The sequence below is a fragment of the Schistocerca piceifrons genome, chromosome 9, assembly GCF_021461385.2.
Source record: "Schistocerca piceifrons isolate TAMUIC-IGC-003096 chromosome 9, iqSchPice1.1, whole genome shotgun sequence".
Lineage (NCBI taxonomy): Eukaryota > Metazoa > Arthropoda > Insecta > Orthoptera > Acrididae > Schistocerca > Schistocerca piceifrons.
The window spans coordinates 137,709,196-137,731,982 of NC_060146.1; the positions used below are offsets into that span (position 1 = coordinate 137,709,196).

At 41.0% G+C, this 22,787-nt stretch overlaps 1 protein-coding gene across 5 annotated transcripts in view; it reads left to right on the forward strand.

The window, feature by feature from the left end:
- Nucleotides 1-22,787, forward strand: part of LOC124717229 (zinc finger protein 501-like) — a 139,642-nt gene that overhangs the window by 56,266 nt on the left and 60,589 nt on the right. For all 5 annotated transcript variants that reach the window (XM_047244025.1, XM_047244028.1, XM_047244029.1 and 2 more), the window contains 2 exons: nt 11,163-11,231; nt 17,307-17,408. In XM_047244025.1, the coding sequence (XP_047099981.1) occupies nt 11,163-11,231; nt 17,307-17,408 (171 nt within the window). The remainder of the gene's footprint in view (nt 1-11,162; nt 11,232-17,306; nt 17,409-22,787) is intronic.

Consider the following 22,787-nt stretch of genomic DNA (forward strand, 5'->3'; position numbering starts at 1 on the left):
AAATGCTTTTTGCAAGAGGTGGAAGCAGCTTATGGTGATATTCCTGATGACTGCATAGTACGTTGGGTTAGCAGATGCAAAGTGCAATTTCGGAAGAAATTGCATTGTTTATGGAAATGAAAGGAGAGAGGCAACCATCACTCAGTAATGAGACATTGGTAGCAGACCTGGCCTTCCTAACTGATATTATAAGATGTGGATGAACGTCATGTATTTGAAAGGCTAGTTGGTGGTGGAAACTAAATGTTTTTGGAGTGTTTTTCATCCCTTCAATTGCCTGAAGAAATAAGTTTTGATGGTTATCAACAAATTATTGTACAATTTCATCAAAGTTTTTAGAGGAGGTTTCAGGACATTTGATGCCTACAAAATGATTTAAAACTGTTTAGCACTCCATTTTCAGTTATAGCTGATGCTTATACTGTTCTTTAAGAAATACAACTGGAACTAATAGATTTGCAAAATAGCACAGTGCTCAAGGACAGATATTACTACACCATGAATTTGGTAAGATGGTATCGCAATCTTCATGCAGAAGATTTTCCCAAATACACAGGAATGCAGCTGCCATCATATCTATATTTGGTTGTGAACAACTGTTTTCTGTAATGAAGTGAGTAAAAACTGAAGAAAGATCCCAGATGCATGACACAAAACTTAAGGGGACCACACCCTGCCTATCTAACCCATGTTAATTTAGGCAAGTATTTGACCCATTTCTGAAAAACTATTTGATGCAGAACCTTAATATTTTTACTGTATGTTACATGATGCTAATATAGTCAACTGTACTAAAATCTACTTTATACATTTTATAGTTTTTAATAAATACTTTTTTTAAATTTATTAACAAAAAATATTAAGTTTTTTCTGCAGAATATATTTTTTGTGAACTTCCTAATGGGGGAATATTAATGAACATAGTACCAGTTATGCAGTGTCTTTAAAAATTTCATTCATTTATCTATGATGGTTTCTGATATAATGGGGCATATGTACTGAAAATTTTACTTTGCGGGAAATTTACTTTAAAGAAAAAACTTTTGAAATTTGTTACTTACAGTTAATTAAAACTGTCCTGCTGCATATGATGTACCTTCTTTGGCCTCTAACAGGTCTTCCAGCTTCTTTTTCACCTTCCTGGATGTTTGTCTTGCTTTCTTGGCCATATTAGATGCAGACCTGTCTGCATCAGCTATCCTCATTTTATCACAATGTTGCAGCCCAGCGATCATATTTTCACCAGGATTAATTCTCAACTTTCCACCACTTTCCAATATTACCACAATTGAATGTAATAACAGCATCGTGAACTCTTAGTTTCATTGTATACATGCCTACAAGTTTTAGGAAGGCGATTCCAAATTATGCTGTTGAAACATACATTTGGGACCTGTGTCTGCCTATGCAGACATTGCCTTAGAAGCTCAGGATGAGCCAGGTCTCTGAAAATAGGTTTAATTGCTGTAATAACAGCAGCAGGAAGAGAATGCTGGTGAGAATAAGATTCTCCAGTTGCCTGAGGCCTGTTGTATTTGCACCTCGAATTTTCTCCTGATGGACACAATCCATGACATGGCTTATCAGTAGAGAACTTATGGAAGAATATGGCCCAAACATGTCTCTTCATTGCCTCCAGATTTTCTTTATTTCTCCTAATTGCCTGCCCATAATATACCTGCAAGTTTTCTATTTCAGTTTTAGTCTGGTCAACATTTTTCCATCTTCTAATTTTTTTTCCTCTCATATCAACAGTTAGTTTTCTCAGTCTTGTTCCCAAATATTTTTGAACATGGCCTACACATTCTATTTTGCTAATAATGGCATCTCCACGTGGCTTAGAGTTCACCACATTGTTCTATGCCTTACTGTCACCATCACCCAAATATTTGGTGTACTGTACGCCTCTTGTTTCTACGGAGCGATGAAATATTTGTTGTACTCCATGAACTTCCATACCACCACTTGTTCCTCTAAAATTAGCCACACAGCTGTGTTCTTTATGTTCTTTGACTTTACAACATTTGCAATATTTAGACATTATCTCCACATCTGACACTTTACCAGTGTCTACACTAGTGGCAATCACTACTCCATTCAGAGAAGTATGTCCTCTTTTCTGCCAGCTTCCATAAAGTGCAACTGCAATATCGGAACATCCATCATTTTCTTCCACTGTTTCCATAGCAGCCAGTTTCAGCCTTCCTCACTGACCTCACAAACAGCTTTCTCTAATATTGCAGTCAGTTTTTCAAATTTATTTGTTGGTTGATGTAAGTTCATCACTGAACAAAATCTTCTCCCTGGAACCATGCCCTTGCCAATGGATTGTAAGGCATAAACTAATCTAGTATTGATTTCATAAGGACCACTTGCATCTGGTTTTGAAGAACTCATAAATGAAATCACAGCTGAGCATTTAGTGCAAATTAAATCCAAAGCAGTTGCTAGGCCTTTTCTCCCACTGGCTCTCTCACAAATTTTCACACTTTGTGACTCACCACACTGTTTACATTGTACAAATTTAGACATTACATCTGATAATATTCTCAGATTTATAATAATGTTACTGCACCCCTTGTCACTTACAGTAAATTTGTTGTAGCTCTCTTGAAATGGTGAGAGCTTCTTTGACGCACTTGTCGAAGAATTACAATTAGAAAAATCATTGCCAGGTGACATAATCTCTTGTACAGAAAGCTTTCCAAAACTGTTTCCTCTAAATTGTCATTTCTTGAAAATGCCTTTACGGTTCATCATCTTCAATAAACACAACAAAACATGTGTAAACAAGCACTGCAAATGTAAGTATAACAACTACTCGCAATCACACTTGAACAAAACTAACCATGTGTTTGAAAGCTTGTTGTTTACAAACAGCAGAAACAAAAGAATATCGACCGTTGCATTCCAAGGATAGCCAACACACTGGGGAGTGTGCAATGTAGGGGATATAAAGATCTAAAATATATGCAGAAAAGTGGGTGACAGAAAAGTGGACATGGCACATAAACACACATGGTAGGAGAATGCTCTTTAAATGTGCAAAAAAAAAAAAAAAATTTCAGCAAAATCCTTTTCAGAGTATTTAAATAAAACCTTAATCTATTGAAATATGATGAAAACCGAAAATTGATTGTTTTCGACCTGAACCAGGGTGTGGTCCCCTTAAGAGTATTCTGTGTCTTGCGGCAGCTCGAGGACTGTCACACAATACTTCATTTAATTGTGAATGAATGAAAATATATATCTCAAATTAAGCAAAATGTTTGTATATTTGGCTTATATTGATGTTTTTTGTTCATTATAATCAGTCACCCTGTATAGCCTTGTACACAGTCTCCTACTGAGCCAGTGTTTTCTGCGCAGTGCTGCATCTAAGCTGCTTGCCCAGTCCTGTCCACCCGTAATGTTGTGTACATGTGCACAAGCTGTTTATTCACTCTTGCCCATCTGTACCCGTGGGCATCCAGCTGCTCACAGCTGAGTTCTCGAGCTGGAACAGCCTGTCCTCTCTCTTCTTTGTCAACTCCTGTTTCTTCTTGTATCTCATCATCAGACATCCTTCAGTGTACTCTTTCCACCTATCCACTCTTAATGTTATCATCTTTCCTTTTATTTTCATCAAAAGTTATTTTGACTTTCCTATATGCTGAATCTGTCCTTCCGGCAGTCATTTCTTTTTCAATGTCTTCACATTTTTCATGCAGTCATTTTGCCTTAGCATCCCTGTGCTTCCTTTTTATTTTGTTCCTAAGTGACTTACATTTCTATTTTCCTGAATGTCGCAGAACATTTTTATACTGCCTTCTTCATCAGCTGAAGTATTTCATCTGTTATCCATGGTTTCTTCACAGTTGTCTTCCTTGTACCTATGGTTTCCTTTCTGATTGCCCTCTTTCGAGATGTCCATTTCTATTGTCTATCAGGTCAAAAATATACAACACGAAGAGCAAGGGTCGCAGCACTCTTCCCCAGGGCACAGTAGAAGTTATATCTGCATCTGCCAATGATACTTCATAGAGGACAACATGCTGTATCCACTCTACAAAGAAATCCCCAATCCTGTCATAAATGTCACTTGATACCCCATTGATCATACTTTGTTAATAGCCATAGGTGTGGTACTGAGTCAAATGGTTTTCAGAAGTCAACAAATACTGCATTTACTGGGCTGCTTCAGTGCCTGGCATTTAGGGTGATATGAGAAAGGCTTGAGTACAGTTTTACTCCATCGATATTTCAAAAAGCATTCTGTTCGGCATGGAGGAGGCCATCATGCATGAGATACCTCACCACATTTGAACTAAGAATATATTCTAAGATTCTACAACAAATGGATGCAAGTGATATTGGATCAGTTCTGCTACGCTTCTGGGAGACAGGTGTGATCTGTTCTTTCTTTCAGCAACTGGACATGGTTGTTCATTTGAGGGTGAAACTCAGCTGCAAGTTGAGTGTAGTATCTGATAGGGATTCCAACGGGCCCTGTAACTTTGTTCAGTTTGAGTGATTTCAGCCATTTCTCAGTGCCACTGTCACAATATATATTTCACATATTTGCAGTGGTACAAAAATTCAATTGAAACAATATTCCTGTTTTTTAAATTTTAAATTTTTATTTATTTATTTATTTTTGTAAAGGAAAATTTGAAAACAGAGTTAAGCTTTTCTGCTTTTGCTTTGCTACTCTGTTTCAGGTCTTTTCTTGTTTTGTCTTTGAGTGATGGGATGCTAATTTTGGTGCAGTTAACACCTTTACATACAACCAGAACTTCTTTGGGGCTTGTGAAAGGTCTTTGGACACTATTCTTTTAGTGCAGCCACTGAAGGCTTCATGCATTGCTGTTTTGATACCCATATGCATTTCATTCATCGTCTTTCTATCTATAGTCCTCCGCTTCATTTTACACCTATTGTACAGAGTAGTGTCTGTCTCATTACAGTGACTGTGTACCACAGAGGGTCCCTCTCATCATGAACTGTTCTAGTAGATACAAATCGATGAAGGTGGATGGTCAACTATTCTTTTAAACTTGTACTACCGTTCTTATGCACATTCCTGTCAAGAGATAGTTTCTAATTCCTCATGAGATATGACAGTGCTGCCTTTTTATCTGGTTTGCTGAACATGTGAATCTTTCTACTTGTTTCAATGTGGCCATCTGCAAAAGAGCTAAGGCCTGTTTGTTGCTATTACATCCAATATATTTCCACCATGAGTGGACTTCTGAGCTATTTGTTGTAGGTAGATTTCAGAGAAGACATTTAGTAATGTTTTGCAAGATGTCTTGTCACACTTGTCTCTCACAAAACTGTAATTATCCCAAGTGATTGTTGCATGATTAATGTATTCTCTGATGCTGACAGTGTGATTAATGAATGTACGAGGTTTCCTCCCAAGTTTTCAGTTACATCTGTGGTTGAGTCTTGTAGGTGATAAGAAGATTGAGTTGTTAGTGTATGACCACCATTGATACTCAGTCTCTCCGAAAAAATCTCACATGCAGCTTCAGTTTCTACCTAGTTGGACTTGAGTTTCTTGTTTACTGTGATGAATACACCACTCCATTTCCTATTAGTTGATCCTTCCAGTTTTCGTTGAAACCTCACTGTGTCACTTCTGAGCTTGAACCAGCTTTATGTTCATAGTATTATGTGCTCTCCACTACTTTTCATAAGCACTTCAAACTCTGTCACTTTGTTGCAAATACTTTGGCAGTTATTCACTGAGATTTTAATACTCTTGCCAGTAGGTGACATTACATTGGATCTTACACCTACAGATCTTGTACACCTATCATTATCTGGACTAGACAGAGTGTTGTGCAATCAGAAACTAAATTTGTGTGCACGCCATACAGAGTCATCTACATGGGTAGCAACCTCATATGGGTATTGCACACTGGAGCCATTTAGGGGGACCCTACAGATCTCAACACTATGGCACAAGTCTAGGAAGTCAGAGCATAGCTTATCTCAGAAGTTTTGAAGTCTCTGATTCAAGCCATCCCCTTGTCTCAGAATCAGGGGGCTATAATTAGCTCTGGGGACAATGTTGCAAATTGTGAGCTTTGTTAAAGCTCCATGGGCAAGTCTATTGGCTGTTCAGGCAGACACTAAGGGAGCACAGTTCAGCCAATTTGTTTCTGTTGCATAAGGAGGAACAAATAAGCCTGTCATATGGGCTCTGACATCCTACTTAGGTCACACAATTGTCTGGCAGAGAAGGATGAGAATTCTAATCTTCTCCACTAATCACTGGAATGGTCTAAGTAGGACATCAGAGACCAGATGACAGGCTTCATTCATTCCTCCATGTACCATGGTATGAAGTTGGCTGCACTGTGCCCCTTCAGAGGCTGCTTGAATGCAACATGTTGAATGAGGTCCGTGGACACACACATTGAGTGCCCCTCATGTTCCTTCCCACACACTGCTGTCATTTCCTTAAGGGATACCATTATTTGTCATACATTTGAATTGCTGACAATAAGTAAACCCCTACCATTTTGTGTTTGCTTCCTCATCACAGGGCACAGCATGTTTCCTAACAGGTGAAGTGTGTCTCACTGGCTCAGATTCAGTTTCAGTGGAAGACAGCACTTCACATTTGTTGATTAGTGGGATGAGTATAGCACACTGTGTTCATTTGTTAAGAACATTTCATTCAAACTGGAGATACACAGCAGTTGTGTGTTATTGAAATAATTTATTTTCCAGAACAATCACTCCAGTTTGAAAATGAAATTGTCAACTTTTCCCATCACTAGCCACCATCAGATCATAAAACAGATGTCATTGTTCAGTCCCATCATTGTGGAAGCCACATTGCCAAATCAGTGTGGTTGTATCATTCAATAATTTGTTTTAAATCCCAAGTTCCCCATGATCTTCGTATCCCCCGTACAGGATGCCTAGCTGTACCATTGGCGTGCTGCTCAGATTTGTAATGTTCGTTATCTGTAGTGCCTTGTCTGAGCCAAAAGTCTGTTCATTGTTCAAAAGACAATTGCATTGTTCGGGACAACTAATTTTACAGATGCTTAAAAATTTGATTACCGTAGTTCCTGATTTATTGATTTCTGCTGCTTCCTGTAGTTTTAATTTTGGATGACAGTGGAATGAAGTGTAACTCAAAATGAAGTAGAATTATTTTTTTGTTCAGTCTGTTGCTGTCTGAGTCACTGTCTTGTTTTCAGATGATACAGCTGAATTACCACAAGTTTCTTGCACTAGTTTTGAAAACAGTTCATTTGGTTCATCTCAGGATATCTGAAACATCCAATCTGATAAGAACTTGGGGATGCAGAATTGGAGAGTATTTTATTTTGCACTCGAGAGATGCCATGTTCTTTCCCTGACTACAAAATGTTGGCCACAAAGTACAAGTATCTCTTTCCAGCATGCTCAGACAGCTGCAGTTTGACATACAGTTTCAGCAGACATGATTATGTTCTCCATATTTATTATTACCTGCAAATAAGCCCATTAGATTGTGCAAAGTACTTAGAGGTGGCTATTTGCCTTCCTTTCTGCCCACATTTCTTTCATTCTCTTCCTGTGTGTTTCCTTTCTCTCTTGAAACTTTGTTGTTTCAGTCTTCTCCTTTGGGTTTTCCTGTATTTGTTTATTTATTTATTCATGCAAGGATCATGCCAGATTGTTATGGATTTGTCATTATAACATAATGAAAACAGATAGATCAAATATATGTATGCACAGAATATGTAAGTATACTTTACGAGAATAGGACAGGTGGTTGGTTATGACCTTGCTGAAAGAACTGTCCTGGCCTTTGTGTGAAATGATTTAGGAAAATTATGGAAAACCAAAATCACAATGTCTGGACAGAGTTAACTCAATCATCCTGAATATGAGGCCAGTCTCTTACAACTAGACTGCCTCATTCAGTTTATCCCTGTTGTACAGTGCTATTTTGATCATACTCAATTTGCACAAGTTAATACAAAACATAATTTTGCACTGCATCACTGCACACACCATTTGAGGACTATTGGATGGTCAACATGCTACCGTGTCCATTGCAATCCATTCAGTCTGTCTGGAAAGTTGATTCCAGGCCATTAAAGGTGCTTCATGTAAATAGAAGTCTCCATTTTCTCCTTTCACCATATCGGATATCTGGAAAATTGAAATAATGGTCCCCTTTCTGTAATAAAGTATGTAGAACAGCATGTGAAAACTACAAGAATAATACACTACTATGCACAGCTTATTAGATCCTCACAAGTATACTGAATAAAAGGATACAAAAGTGTGCATAAAGCTTACTCTGGGAACATCAGTGTGGCTTCTCACCAGACACAGTAACAGCTAATCAAATATTTGTGATCAGACAAATGATGGAAAAATTATGTGATATAATATGCATACACACATCCTATTGATTGATTTCAAACAAGCCTTGTCAGCATAACTCACCAAGAATTATACCAAAGAGTGGGTTTTCACTCAGTAAGGTGAGTGGTGACCAGCTGCTTCCGTCCGGCAAGGAGATGCTCGTGTGGGCACGCTGTGATGCTGATGACAGGTCAGAGGATGGGAGGCAGCCTAATTAGGCCACGACAGTGGCATCAGTGGTGCACCGTGTAGTGCCCCAGTGGTGTACCACTGAGGGAATGGCCTCATGTTGTGACTCGGCCCCACAAGCATCTACTGTTTCGCCACGGTGACTGCTGAGTGTGGGACGTGACCGACGGCATCTCGGCAGGAGTCTTTCGGTCGTCTCGGATGGCAGGCTAGCGGCACTGAAGCTCGTGAGGAAGTCAGTGCTGGCAGAGGCTGGCCCGATCAGACCTCGATCCCACAGCTACTGTCGGTGACGCGCAATGATTTCTTTGTTAGTCTCAACCCTGGCGTTGCGATGGTGGTGCTGCTGAACTCTAAAGTGTCTCTGCCTCAAAATTTTGTCCTATTTATATGGCTCTGGCATGCATTTGTTACGCAGAAGCCTGATGCCCAGTCACAGAGTTCGTAACGTGGATCTTGCCGCCGTGTGGTGACGCCAACATGCCCACTATGGCTATTACTGCTGTGCAGCGCAGTTTTCTACTGAGTGTGGCTCATTCATCTTGCAATCCTTCTGTGTATGTGCTATTTTGACCCACATGTTGCGACACTGCAGCTTCCAGCCTGCAGTTGCAGTTGCAGTATTTCATGGTAGTTTTCTTGCCACTTCTTCTTAATTTCACTAAAATAATATTATTTTCATAATATTGTTACATTCCATCCCGGATTTTCCATTATTTAATTTCACTAAAAAGTGGATAGCAGCACTACAATACAGAGTACTGAGATAAGATGGTATATGTGGTAAACTGACAAATCTAATCACAACAACAACAATATTAGGAAAAGGATAGATTGTGACTCACCAGAATGCATGCAGGTCTGAGCTGCCAGGGATGGTGGTCATGTGTAAATTAGATGTGCTTGTATGAATGTGTATTTTTTTTCTGTAGTATTGGACTGAAAGCAAAATGTGTAACAGTCTGTTCATTGTGCCTGACTGCAACTCAATGTGTCATCTCTATGGTGAGTAGCAATCTATCCTTTTCCTAATATTGTTGATATTGCGACCTGGAGTGTCCATTGTTTAATCAGAATGACAGTGATAGAGACAAGAGGAAAAGTACAGATATTCAATAGGACAAGCGAAAGCTTTGTGTTTAATAAAGGAGTGTGGCAGAATGATAGTCTCTCCACTGTCTTATTCAGCAAAGCACTGCCTGGTGTACTAAACAAAATCAATAAAAGAAGCATCATATTTATGAAAGATAACCAGATACTTTTATTTGCTGAGGATAGTGCAGTAGTATGGCAGCACACTTAAAGAAACATACTTGGCAGTGGAAACAGGAACATTAAAAGCCAGAAAATGAAATAAAATCTATGGCAATGCACACTCTGAAGCCAGAAGAACCCTTGAAAATCTAAATATAAATGGTACATGTCTCAAAGGAATGTCCTCTTTCAGTTACCTGGCAGCCCTTATATCAGTGGTCAGCTTAGTAACCGTTAGAACAATGAAACTCTTTATACATAACTCCATAGTTCACCCAGTTGTCACATATGGGTCAGAGGTATGGACAGACAAAAGATAACAAAAATAGCTTAAGGACCTTTGAGAAAAAAGTGCTATGCAAAATTTATGGTCCAATAAGAGAAGAAGAAGGCTGGAGGATATGCTAGAACACTAGGCTATAAGCATTAATACAAGGAAGAGATATAGTAAAATTTGTCAAATCACAACGAATATGACAGCTAGGACACATGAAGAGAATGACAGAGGTTAGAATACAGAAGAAAATGGTGGATGGTTTGATCCATGCTACTAGAAGAAGACAGAGAGACCTAGAAGAAAGTTAGTTGATGATATGATAGATGATATCTCTTATATGGGAGTCAAGAGGTGGAAACGAGTTGCAAAAACAAAGTAGCAAGGATGAAAACAGTAGAAGAAGCCTGCTGTAACACTGCAGCGCCAGCAGAAAAAGATGAATAATAAATGGAATTCCAAACTGGCTCTTATTCTGTGATTATATATCCATGTCTTTAAACAGGTCTTTACAGTGACCATGACTACTACTTTGAGTTGTTATTGTTTCAGTCCTTTCCTGCAGTTTGAAAATTGTGCCAAAGTTTTGAGCCTTTGATTCACAGAAAAGATTTCCGTTGCTAAGAATTGAGTGTATGTATGAATACTATGTCATCCCAAGACAGCGGCTGTTACAAACAGTTGAGAGAATCCTAAGAGCATAATGTATTTATGATATTCTTTCTGCCAGTATCTTCATGTGTTCATTCCATGTCAGCTGACATCTGTGCTCATCCCTAAATACTTTGTGGTACAATCTGTATCATTTTTGCTAAATGTGACAGATTTGTTTCCTCCCTTATACTGAAGTTCATGCTTTTTTGTTTGTGTTCAGTAAGAAATATAATATTAAAACTCCCATTTCGTAGTCCCCACCCCTACCAAAGAACTATTGCTTGCAAATTGCACCAAATTACATAGCGCTGTTTCTGTACTTGTCATTTGCTGCCCATTGTAGAAAGAGAAAGAAATTGTGTGGTGGTCATGGCATTGCTTAAGCATGTATGTGGACAGAAGAGTAACTAGGTGTACTTCTTTTCAGTGTCCGCAGGAATGGGAGGTGCCAGATGGCCACAATAGTACGCAGGATCCACTAAGCATAACTAAAGAGGTGAGTGCATCTTTACTTTTGTATTCTTCTTATGTTGCTGTGGATAACAGCATTGCATAAAATGGAATAATAATTTCTTTATTCATCTCCCATAGAACAATACAAAATGTGTTTTAGATTTTGAGCATATGTTAGAAATCATCTCGTAACTTGGTGGAAACAATTAGAACACAATATATATGAATTTCTGATGAATTATATAGTGATATTATTTAATACTACAAAAACACTCATTCAAATCAAACAGAGGACAATCTGGGATCAAATAATGACAATATTCTGAAAAGGATAGATTGCTACTCACCGTATAGCAGACATGTTGAGTCGCAGTTTGGAACAACAAAAAGTGTAAGCTTTCAGCCAAAAAGTCTTCTTCTGAATGAGACAACACACACTCCTCTCTCTCTCTCTCTCTCTCTCTCTCTCTCTCTCTCTCTCTCTCTCTCTCTCACACACACACACACACACACACACACACACACACACACACACACACACACACAACTCAAGACACACACGGCCACTGTCTCTGGCTGCCGAGGCCAGACTGCGAGCAGTTGTGCATGGTGGAACAAGCAGTGTGGCTGGTGGTGTTAAGGGGGAGGCTGGGGCAGGGAGAGAGGACAGCAAAAGATAGTAGGGTAGGGGTGGGGCACATTAAAGTGCTGCTTGTGGAAGCATACAGTGACGAGGTGGAGAGAGGGTGGGGCAGGTAGGTGCATTTTGGAGGTTGGAGGTTAGACATTGGGAGGGAGGGGGGAGGCGAGGAGGGTTACGGGAACATAGGGTATGTTACGTAGTTCCCACCTGCGCGGTTCAGGAAAGCTGGTGGAGGTGGGAAGGATCCAGATGGCATAGGCAGTGAAGCAGTCATTAAAATGATGAATGTCATTTTGGGCAGTGTGCTCAGCAACTTGGTTGTCCAGCTGTTTATTGGCCACAGTTTGTTGGTAACCTTCATGCGGACAGACAGCTTGTGTGTTGCCGTGACCTCGTAGAATGTGGCACAGTGGTTGCTGCTTAACTCGTAGATCACATAATTGGTTTCATATGTAGCCCTGCCTTTGACTGGATAGGTGATGGTAGTGAAGTATGTGGTGGTGGTGGTGGTGGTGGGAGAATGTATGGCACAGGTCTTGCATCTAAGTTCCCTAGCTAGCACTAGAAAGCTCTCTATTCCACCAGTGCACCCACAGTCTATTTACTTCTGCCCTTCTCTGCTGCCCCCAACCCCCTGCCTCCCCTCCCCCTCCTCCACCCCCTACCGCCACCCTCTTTTTAACCTCCTGACTGCACATAGCTGCCATACGCACTCTCCACCTAATCCGTGCCATTTGAATGATGAAAATAAACATTTCCATTTTCCTTACGCCAGGCACACCCGATGGAAGGAAAATTAATGCTTTCAGGCACGTCACAATAATTTACTACTACTTTTTAGACAGAATTGCGGTTGAGTAAGAAATGGTCCTGGCCATTGCTCTGTGTATTGTGCTGCATACTGAGCATACTTAAAACAGTCATAAAATGTGCCAGTGCAAACTGATTTTGCACAAATGAGTGAAATTTAAGAATACTGTTCTCCTGATGAATTGCAAATGACAAGGAGCTATTGGAAATTATATTGTCAGACAATTTCCTTAAAAATATGTTCCATGGTCAAAAAAATTCTTTATTGAGGGTGACATTGGATGTTCCAGGTCAGATCTGAATTATATCAACAGTCTTTTTGCTGTCCTCTTGAAAGTCAGAGGTTTCATTATGTCCAGGCCAAGAGCACAACAAAAGCAATGAATTGATTTCTGCCTCTAATTAGAAACCGTTTCAGATGAATCTTACAGTTTCCTATTTTTTTTAGATTTTGATAGGCCGATTATAAGATTTCTGCCACTTTTTTTAATATTTGGTCATAATGTACTCAAAGCTGCAGAAACACTAATGCACTCATACTTATCACTGTCATTATTGTATGTGAATGTACCATAGCATTCATCTTTTTTCATCTTGAAATGATAAAGTACATTTTACTCTCAGTTCTTTCATGAGATGTTACTGATCAGCATTAGATGCAGCAGATGTGGGGATAACAGCAAGGTTCATCTTCATGTCAGCTATGAATTATTCCTGCTGTAGCTGCACATGGACTGGACAGTCCACACAAATGTATTTTTTCACTTTCTTCGCATCACTTTGGGCCTAGGAATCATGAACTGAGTGCCTTCCTGTTGTCAGTAGTACTGCATTACTCCTTTGTTTTGTGAACATTATTCTCTCAGCTGCCAAATCTTCTATCCCTCATACTACTACTACTCCCCGTTGGGTCCCGGTCCCTTTGTGGACTGTGGAGTGTGGGGTGTGGCAATGTGATTCGTGCCCAACGATGTGTGCTTCATGCTTTTCACCGTCATCCTACATTAATGAACTGCATCCGCTACAGGCAACTATGTGCGCAGTGCTTTCGCACTATTAAGGAAAGCAAGAAAGCATGCTGCATTTACTTCGCCAGCCCGTTCAGCAGTTTTACTCCATCCTCTTGTTTGGAGTGGCCTGCGCCAGCTTTCCGGGACTACCACCTACTCCCCGTCCCTGGTCTGACTGTGGCAAGAAATGTCATAGTCGACCCTGTCAGTGTTTCCAATGCCGTATGCCGGTACTTTGTGGAGGTTTCAAGCTCCACCCACTACCATCCTGCCTTCCTTCCTTGGAAACAGGTGGAGGAGGCTCGTGCAATCTCTTTCCTCTCTTTGAATCGAGAATGCTACAATACTCCTTTTACTATGAGGGAGCTTGTGTGTATTCTCTCCTCATCCAAGTCTTCTGCTCCTGGGCCCGATACAATTCACATCCTCATGCTGCAGAATCTTCCTCCTGCGGGAAAATGCTTTCTCCTCCATACCTAAAACTGTATTTGGACTGACGGTGTATTTCCCACGTTTTGGCGTGAAGCTATTATTGTTCCCCTACGTAAGCCTGGTAAAGATAAATCTCTTCTTTCCAGCTGTTATCTAATTTCCCTTACCAGCAGCATTTGTAAGGTGATGGAATGCACGATCAGTGGTCGATTAGTGTGGTGGCTGGAGTCGCACCATCTTCTCACTAATGCTCAGTGTGAGTTCCGAAAGTGCCGCTCAGTGGTTGATCATCTCGTCACCCTTTCAACGTTCATCATGAACAATTTCCTGCAATTTCCTGCAGAAGCGACAAACAGTGGCCATATTCTTTGATTTTGAGAAAGCCTGTGATACCTGTTGGCGGATAGGCATTCTACGTACTATGCACACGTGGGGCCTTCGCAGTCGTCTTCCCACTTTCATCTGGGAATTTTTAACAGACCGAGTTTTCTGGGTACGTGTGGGTTCCTCCTTATCCCACACCTTTTCACAGGAGAACGGGTTGCCTCAGGGCTCCATACTGAGCGTTGTTCTCTTTGCCATAGCCATCAGCTCAATTATGGACTGCCTTCCCGCTGGCATTTCTGGCTCTCTTTTCGTTGACAACTTCGCTGTTTATTGCCACACCCAGCGGATGTGTCTCCTACATCGCTGTCTTCAGCATTGTCTGGACCATCTCTTTTCGTGGAGTGTTACAAATGGTTTCCGCTTTTCTGCTACCAAATCCATTTGCATCAACTTCTGGCGGTACAAGGTGATTTTTCCACCGACCTTGCGACTGGGCCAGAATGCTCTCTCATTCGTGGATGCAACAAAATTCTTACGGCTTACATTTGATAGGAAACTTAGTTGGTCTCCCCATATGTTCTACCTGGCTGCACTCTGCACCCGGTCCCTCAGTATTGAGTGGTACCTCTTGGGGAGCTGACCAGACTGTCCTCCTCCGCCTCTATCAATCTCTTGTCCACTCCAAGTTGGATTATGGAATCATTGTCTACTCCTCTGGACGGCCATTTGTATTATGCTGTCTAAATACAGTACACCATTTGTGGATCCGTCTCACCACTGGTGCCTTCTGTACTAGCCCAGTTGAGAGTCTCTACACAGAAGCCAGTGAATTACCACTGTCATCCTACTCAGTAGGTGTCGGCTTTCTTCCATGCCAGACCACCCAACCTTCGACCTTTTTTTTGATGACATGCTTGACCACCAATACGAGATGTATGTTTCTTCACTGCAGCCCCCTGGCATCCACTTTCGTCACCTGCTTCAGCAGTTGCAGTTCACACTTCCTGCCACTTTCTGAATGGGTGAGAGCCCTCCACCACCTTGGCTTCAGGCACAGGTTTGTGTTCATTTTGACCTCAGCTTGTTGTTGAAGGATTCAACTCCCAAGCTGACCTATAACTGCAGATTTATTGAACTTCGCTCACAACTTGCCGATAGCATAGTTTTTTACGCTGATTGTTCCAAGTCTGCCCACGTTGTTGGCTGTTTTTTTGTCATCGGGGATGATAAGTTTCAATACCAGCTTCTCGACCAGTGCACAGTTTTTACCGCAGAGCTTTTTGCCCTCTATCAGACTGTTCACTATGCCCGGAGGCACCAGCTCACTTGCTGTGTGATCTGCTCTGACTCCCTCAGTGGCCTGGGTGATTCAGATCCAGTCCACCCCATCGTTCGATGGATCCAGGACTGCCTCCATTTGTTCCCAGATGGGGGAGCCCAAGTAATGTTCATGTGGGTTCCTGGCCATGTTGGTGTGCCTGGGAATGACACTGCTGATGCTTCAGCCAAGGCCACAGTCCAACTCGGTCGGCCCACCTCTTACTCTGTTCCCTCGCAAGATATTCGTACTTTCCTCTATCAGCGTATCATGTCACTTTGGCATGGCCATTGGTGCTCCCTTCTTGGGATAAACTCAGAGAAGTCAAACCTCTCCCAACAGCCTGATCGACTTCCTCCCTGCCGTCTCACTGTTAGGAAGTAATGTTAGGTCGGTTGCGAATAGGACACTGCCGCTTTAGTCACCACCACTTGTTGTTTGGGAACCCTGCACCCAGCAGTCCTTTCTGTAGCCAGCCGTTATCAGACACACATTTCCTGTTCCTCTGCCCCTATTTTAGCCACTTACGTCTCAGGGCCAGGCTACCGCCTGCTTTGCCCGACATTTTAGTGGATCACATGCGAGCTGTGCCTTGCATTTTAAGTTTTTTTAAAAGAAGTAATATGACAAAAGAGATTTGATTTCTACCTGGTGATTCCGGTGTCTTGTCGATGTCTTTTAGATTGTCTTCCTTAATGTCTTGACATTTTAGATTTGTTTTTTCTTCCTTTCTGTATTGGACCGTGAAACGGTTTTTTACCCTCATGGTCCCAGCATTCTATGGTTCTATACTGGGCTCTTATGACCTTAGATGTTTTGTGCCCTAAACCCTGCAGTTTTTATATTTTTCCTATTCTTTCAGTTCCCTGCATTGTGCAAAATTTACCACACAACCTTTGTCAAGAAAACCCATCTTTCATTTTGCTTTGGGTATTAGCAAATTCTAATACTGTTTCCCACTTCTTTGATGTGAATACTATGTTCCGGCATTGTTTAAGATGGACAACATTCCCATATGCTCACTTGCTGTGTTTATTGTTGTGCTGAGTGGGATGATGTGGAGTTGATGGTCTGTCTAGTGTGAACACACCACCATTTCTATGATGTGACATTGTATTCATGTCCATGTGAGCCAATGTTAAAGCAGCTCTTGTTGTTTACTTATAATCCATTTCAGTGGTAATGTCTGAGAATGTGTTGCAGTGGTCTTCACTCCGATGACTGGATTGATGCAGTACTTCATGCCACTGCATTCGATACAAGCCTCTTCTTCTCTGAATAACTACTGCAACACACATCCATTTGAACCTACTTCTTCTATTTCTGCCTTGGTCCCCCTCTGTAGTTTTTACCCCCAGCGTTTCCTTTCATTACCAGATTGATGATCCTCTGTATTTGACCCACCATCAGATATTCTGCAGCCCAAATAGCAAAACTCGTCCACTAATTTCAGTGTCTCATTTCCTGACCAAATTCTGTCAGCATCACCTGATTGTATTCAACTACCATGCATTATATTTATTTTACTTCCTTCGTATTATGAAGTGTTCTTTTTTCTTCTTTTTTTAACTGTTCCAGGCATCTTCATCTTCTGAAGATTTTTCTGCACCTAGCCCATATGATACTGAGAAGGTGGAGGACGAGGAAGACGAGAAGGCCTTGAGTGAGGACAACTTAGAGGTGAGTCATGTTCCCCATGAACTGTCCACCACTGGTGTGTTGCTGACAGCTTTGACAAACAGAGGAAGGTCAAGCTTTATATCAAGTAGTTGTCTGCAGATTTGCTTGTGAACCTTCAGGCTAAAGTAGCAGAGACTTTTGATAACAAAAAGATGCACCACCCAGTGCAGTATATCTCTTATATATACACTACTGGCCATTAAAATTGCTACACCAAGAAGAAATGCAGATGATAAAAGGTATTCATTGGACAAATATATTATACTAGAACTGACATTGGATTACATTTTCACACAATTTGGGTGGATAGATCCTGAGAAATCAGTACTCAGAACAACCACCTCTGGCCGTAATAACAGTTTTGATATGCCTGGGCATTGAGTCAAACAGAGCTTGGATGGCATGTACAGGTACAGCTGCCCATGCAGCTTCAACACGATACCACACAGTTCATCAAGAGTAGTGACTGGCGTACTGTGACGAGCCAGTTGCTCAGCCACCATTGACCAGATGTTTTCAATTGCTGAGAGATTTGGAGAACATTTTCTGTATCCAGAAAGGCCCATACAGGACCTGCAAATATGGTCGTGCATTATCCTGCTGAAATGTGGGGCTTCACAGGGATCGAATGAAGGGTAGAGCCACGGTTGTAACACATCTGAAATGTAACGTCCACTGTTCAAAGTGCCATCAATGCAAACAAGAGGTGACCGAGACGTGTAACCAATGCCACCCCATACCATCACGCCGGGTGATACACCAGTATGGCGATGACGAATACACTCTTCCTAAGTGCATTCACCGTGATAATGCCAAATACGAATGCGACCATCATGAAGCTGTAAACAGAACCTAGATTCATCCGAAAAAATGACATTTTGCCATTCGTGCTCCCAGGTTCGTCATTGAGTACACCATCTCAGGCACTCCTGTCCGTGATGCAGCATCAAGGGTAACCACAGCCATGGTCTCCAAGCTGATAGTCCATGCTGCTGCAAACGTCGTCGAACTGTTCGTGCAGATGGTTGTTTTCTTGCAAACATCTCCATCTGTTGACTCTGAGATCAAGACGTGGCTGCACGATCCATTACAGCCATGCGGATAAGATGCCTGTCATCTCGACTGCTAGTGATACGAGGCCATTGGTATCCAGCATGGCATTCCATATTATTACAGTCATTGGATCTCGACCAACGTGAGCAGCAATGTCACGATATGATAAACCACAATCGCGATAAGCTACAATCCGACCTTTATCAAAGTCGGAAATGTGATGGTATGCATTTCTCCTCCTTACACGAGGCATCACAACAACCTTTTGCCAGGCAGTGCTGGTCAGCTGCTGTTTGTGTATGAGAAATCAGTTGGAAACTTTCTTCATGTCAACACGTTGTATGTGTCGCCACCGGCGCCAACCGTGTGTGAATGCTCTGAAAAGCTAATCATTTGCATATCACAGCTTCTTCTTCCTGCTGGTTAAATTTCGTGTCTGTAGCGCGTCATCTTTGTGGTGTAGCAATTTTAATGGCTAGTAGTGAGTAGTGTAGGTATACACCACATATTTCCCATATTCTTACAATGTTTGCCATATTCTTACAGTACGCAGTATTTATTGAAACTAGAAAAAAAGGTTCTCTAAACCCATGTCTGGAAAACATATTCATTGAAATATAAGCTGTTTTACTTGACTCTGGATTGAAAATTACCAAGGAAGGTGGCACAGGACTGGCATTTGGGAGGACGGCGGTTGAAACCTATGTCCAGCCATCCTGATTTAGGTTTTCTGTGATTTTTCTAAATCACACTAGGCAAATGTCAGAATGGTTCCTTTGAAAGTACGTGGCCGATTTCCTTCCCCATCCTTGACACAATCTGAGCTTGTGCTCCATCTCCATTGACCTCGATGTCACGTGATGTTAAACCAAAACTTTCTTCCTTTGTTCTGGAGTGATCAGTACTGTGTGGTGCAGGTTGTTTCCCTGTTTATGTTCATCACACATTTCATATTGACTGTGCTTGGCTCGGTACTTACAAGGGAATCTTACAGACTGGCACTTGTAGTGTTTTGTTTTGGTGTTGGACATGGTGTATTCAATGAAGATGTGACACTGTCTCTTTTTTTTTTTCTTTCGGTCACATCTGTGGCCTTGTATACAAATATTAAAGTTTCCGTTAAATTAAAATGTTGAAATAACCCTCTTTCCAAAACTACATGAAGTTCTTCAAGTTTTCAACACTACTGTGTAGTTTTTAGCCACTGCATTATCTCCTTTAGTACATTTGAAAGTCAAGGGAAGGAAAGACGTCCAGGATTAAATTTAATGTTGCTATTGAAAGATACTCACTTTTCCCTTGTTGAAGATGTGATGTTCACCATCTAGCTAGGGTATGAATAGGTCCACAGGTTATTCACTGTGCCAGTAAAGTTGCTATTTCTTAATATTCCTTCCTGATTCATTTCGTATTTGGCATAGCACATGAAGTAAAACACTACATACAATTTTTAATAGAAAAGAGAACTGTTTGTGCACAATTTCTTACAACAAAAGACATACTACGTGAGATGTACCACATACAAGTGCTTGAAATGAGCTGAGACAAATACTAACTGTAGACTAACAAACAAACTGACTGACTCATGCACATTTGGTTATGTTGATAATGTAAGTAGGTATTCAGAATATTCTAGAAGTTAGTGTCAAATTAAATGTTATAATGACACCTGGTTTTTATAATAGTGTAAAATGTGAGCAAAATCTACATTTTTATCATTACAAAAATCTGAGAATCAAATATTAACAAAAGGTGTTTATATAAGGTTGGTTGGTTGATTTGGAGGAGGGAACCAAACAGCAAGGTCATCAGTCCCATTGGATTAGGGAAGGATGGGGAAGGAAGTTAGCCATGTCCTTTCAAAGAAACCATCCTGGCATTTGCCTGAAGCAATTTAGGGAAATCACAAAAAACCCAAACCAGGATGGCCAGACATGGGTTTGAATGATTGTCCTCCCCAATGCGAGTCCAGTGTATTGGCCGGTATTTATGTAATCCCAATAGAAAATTTGAGAAATTCAAGATATGCCACAGTAGAAATTTGTTTAATCTTGCAATATTAAAAATTTAAGTTAAGAGAGATTGTTTTCGGTGAAATTAATAAGATTTTTTGTATACTCTGAATACAAAATTTTTGATGAACAATAAATTACGATTTTCCATTGCTTATATCAACTTTGGAATTTTTGTGAATATTTCTGACATTTGTGACAGGTTGTGTAAATGAAATGAAAACCAATTACAACCTTTAACACATTCATTGCCACATCACCCATACCTAGGTGACAAGGTAAGCTTCTGTGGGGGACACGTCACCCCACGTACAGATGACGCTTTTCATGCTCAAGTTAATAGGATCTGCAGTTACAGTTCTCAAAGAAACTTAATGGAATAAGCACTGAGATATAACTGTAGGATATACAACAGAAACATACAGACAATATGTAATACTATATGTTTTATTCATTTGTATTTAGGATAACATAGTACATCTAAAAACAAAGATGATGTGACTTACCAAACGAAAGCGCTGGCACGTTGATAGACACACAAATAAACACAAACATACACACAAAATTCAAGCTTTCGCAACAAACTGTTGCCTCATCAGGAAAGAGGGAAGGAGAAGGAAAGACGAAAGGATTTGGGTTTTAAGGGAGAGGGTACGGACTCATTCCAATCCCGGGAGCGGAAAGACTTACCTTAGGGGGAAAAAAGGACGGGTATACACTCGCACACACACACATATCCATCAACACATATACAGACACAAGCAGACATATACAGAGGCAAAGAGTTTGCCAAACTGATGACCTCACTGTCTGGTCTCCTCCCCCAACCAAACCAAGCATCATTGCCATAAGGGTGTTTCCACACAATTTGTGATGAAAAATAAAGATATATATTTAATTAAAATGATCTGGTGTTTGCTAATGTTTTTATTTGTTAATAAAGGTGGAATTTATGTAAAAAAAAAATTGCAAATAATGGAATTCAAACCAGAATTTCACGCCATGCGCTCAGCTAGTGATGACTATAATAACGCATCAGATATGTTTTGTTATTTGAAGTGCTCAGACGCTACTAGTTTTCAAAGGCAATTTTTTCACCTTTGTTTTAGATTTGTGTCATACTGCCCTATGAGATTAATGTACTGGTGCTGCACTTCAGAGTCTATAAATATGAAAAAAAATCAAAGAATGCCAATCTTTAAAGTCTCCTTCTCAGCCCTCTGATTGTAATGCTGTTGTCAGGCTGTAACACTTTAACCATCTCTTAAACAAGCCTAAGTCAGGGTCTGTTTGCATCAGAATAAGATTAGTGCTTCCTGTAGTAAGCTGCCAGTTATTAGACATACTGTCAACTGCAGATGTAAGTCGGACCCTTGAGCCAAGTGTAGTGCACTCTGATGTGCAAACGGTGTGCCCGCAGCTACCTGAGATCGCATCCATGCATGTGCAACATCGCATCGAAAACGTATGACGTGGATAGTGTCATCAGTTGCTAAATGTGTTTTGGAGTCTGTCATTTTGCTGCTGTTCGGCTCTTTCGTTGAGGCATTACTCCAGTCACTTCTGCAACAACAGCAGGTCCATACGGCCATGTTGGAACAGTTGTGCATGACATCGATGCAGGCTCAGCCACCAGTGTTCACCTACCGCCTCCCCCCCCCCCCCCCCCCTCTCGCCTTCCCTATGCTTCTGAGAGGGGGCTTTACTGACATTTTGTGATGTTCCAGGTGGTTGACACAAAGCTCGGTGAAGCTCTTTTAATATTGTAGATACTCCCTTGAATGTATCACTGACTGTGCCTGTTAGGTCTTCTGCCAGAACCAGCGTTGCTTTCTTCTAATGAGAAGTGTAGTTTGCTGTCCTGCTATCACCACAAGTGATGTGTACACATGTACTCACTGCACATGTTGAATTTACCAGTGTGGCAAACAGCTGCAGCAATCGAATTGAGATCGGTTGGCCGAGTTTCACAACCTGTCATAAGTGTCAGTTCGGCACAGCTAAGTATAAAGAATCTTATGCAGACACCGTGGTCAGAGATGCCATCATTCGTTTGTACTCAGATAAGGAAGTACCTCGATGTGCCCTTCAGTTTGAGGACCCTACTTTAGAAGAGGTTCTCAATATTGCACAGTCATTTGTGGTCACCTGCACCACGGGCTGCAACTTGGAAGCTCTAAGTGATGTCACTGTTGCTTACAGTGTGCAGCCCGAGCACGTGGAGCCTAGTGCACTGTGGAAGAGGAGGAGCCAGAGTATAAATGAGAAAATATGTCGTGGACAGCAGCAACAATGAATGCCACTTCCTTTGTGC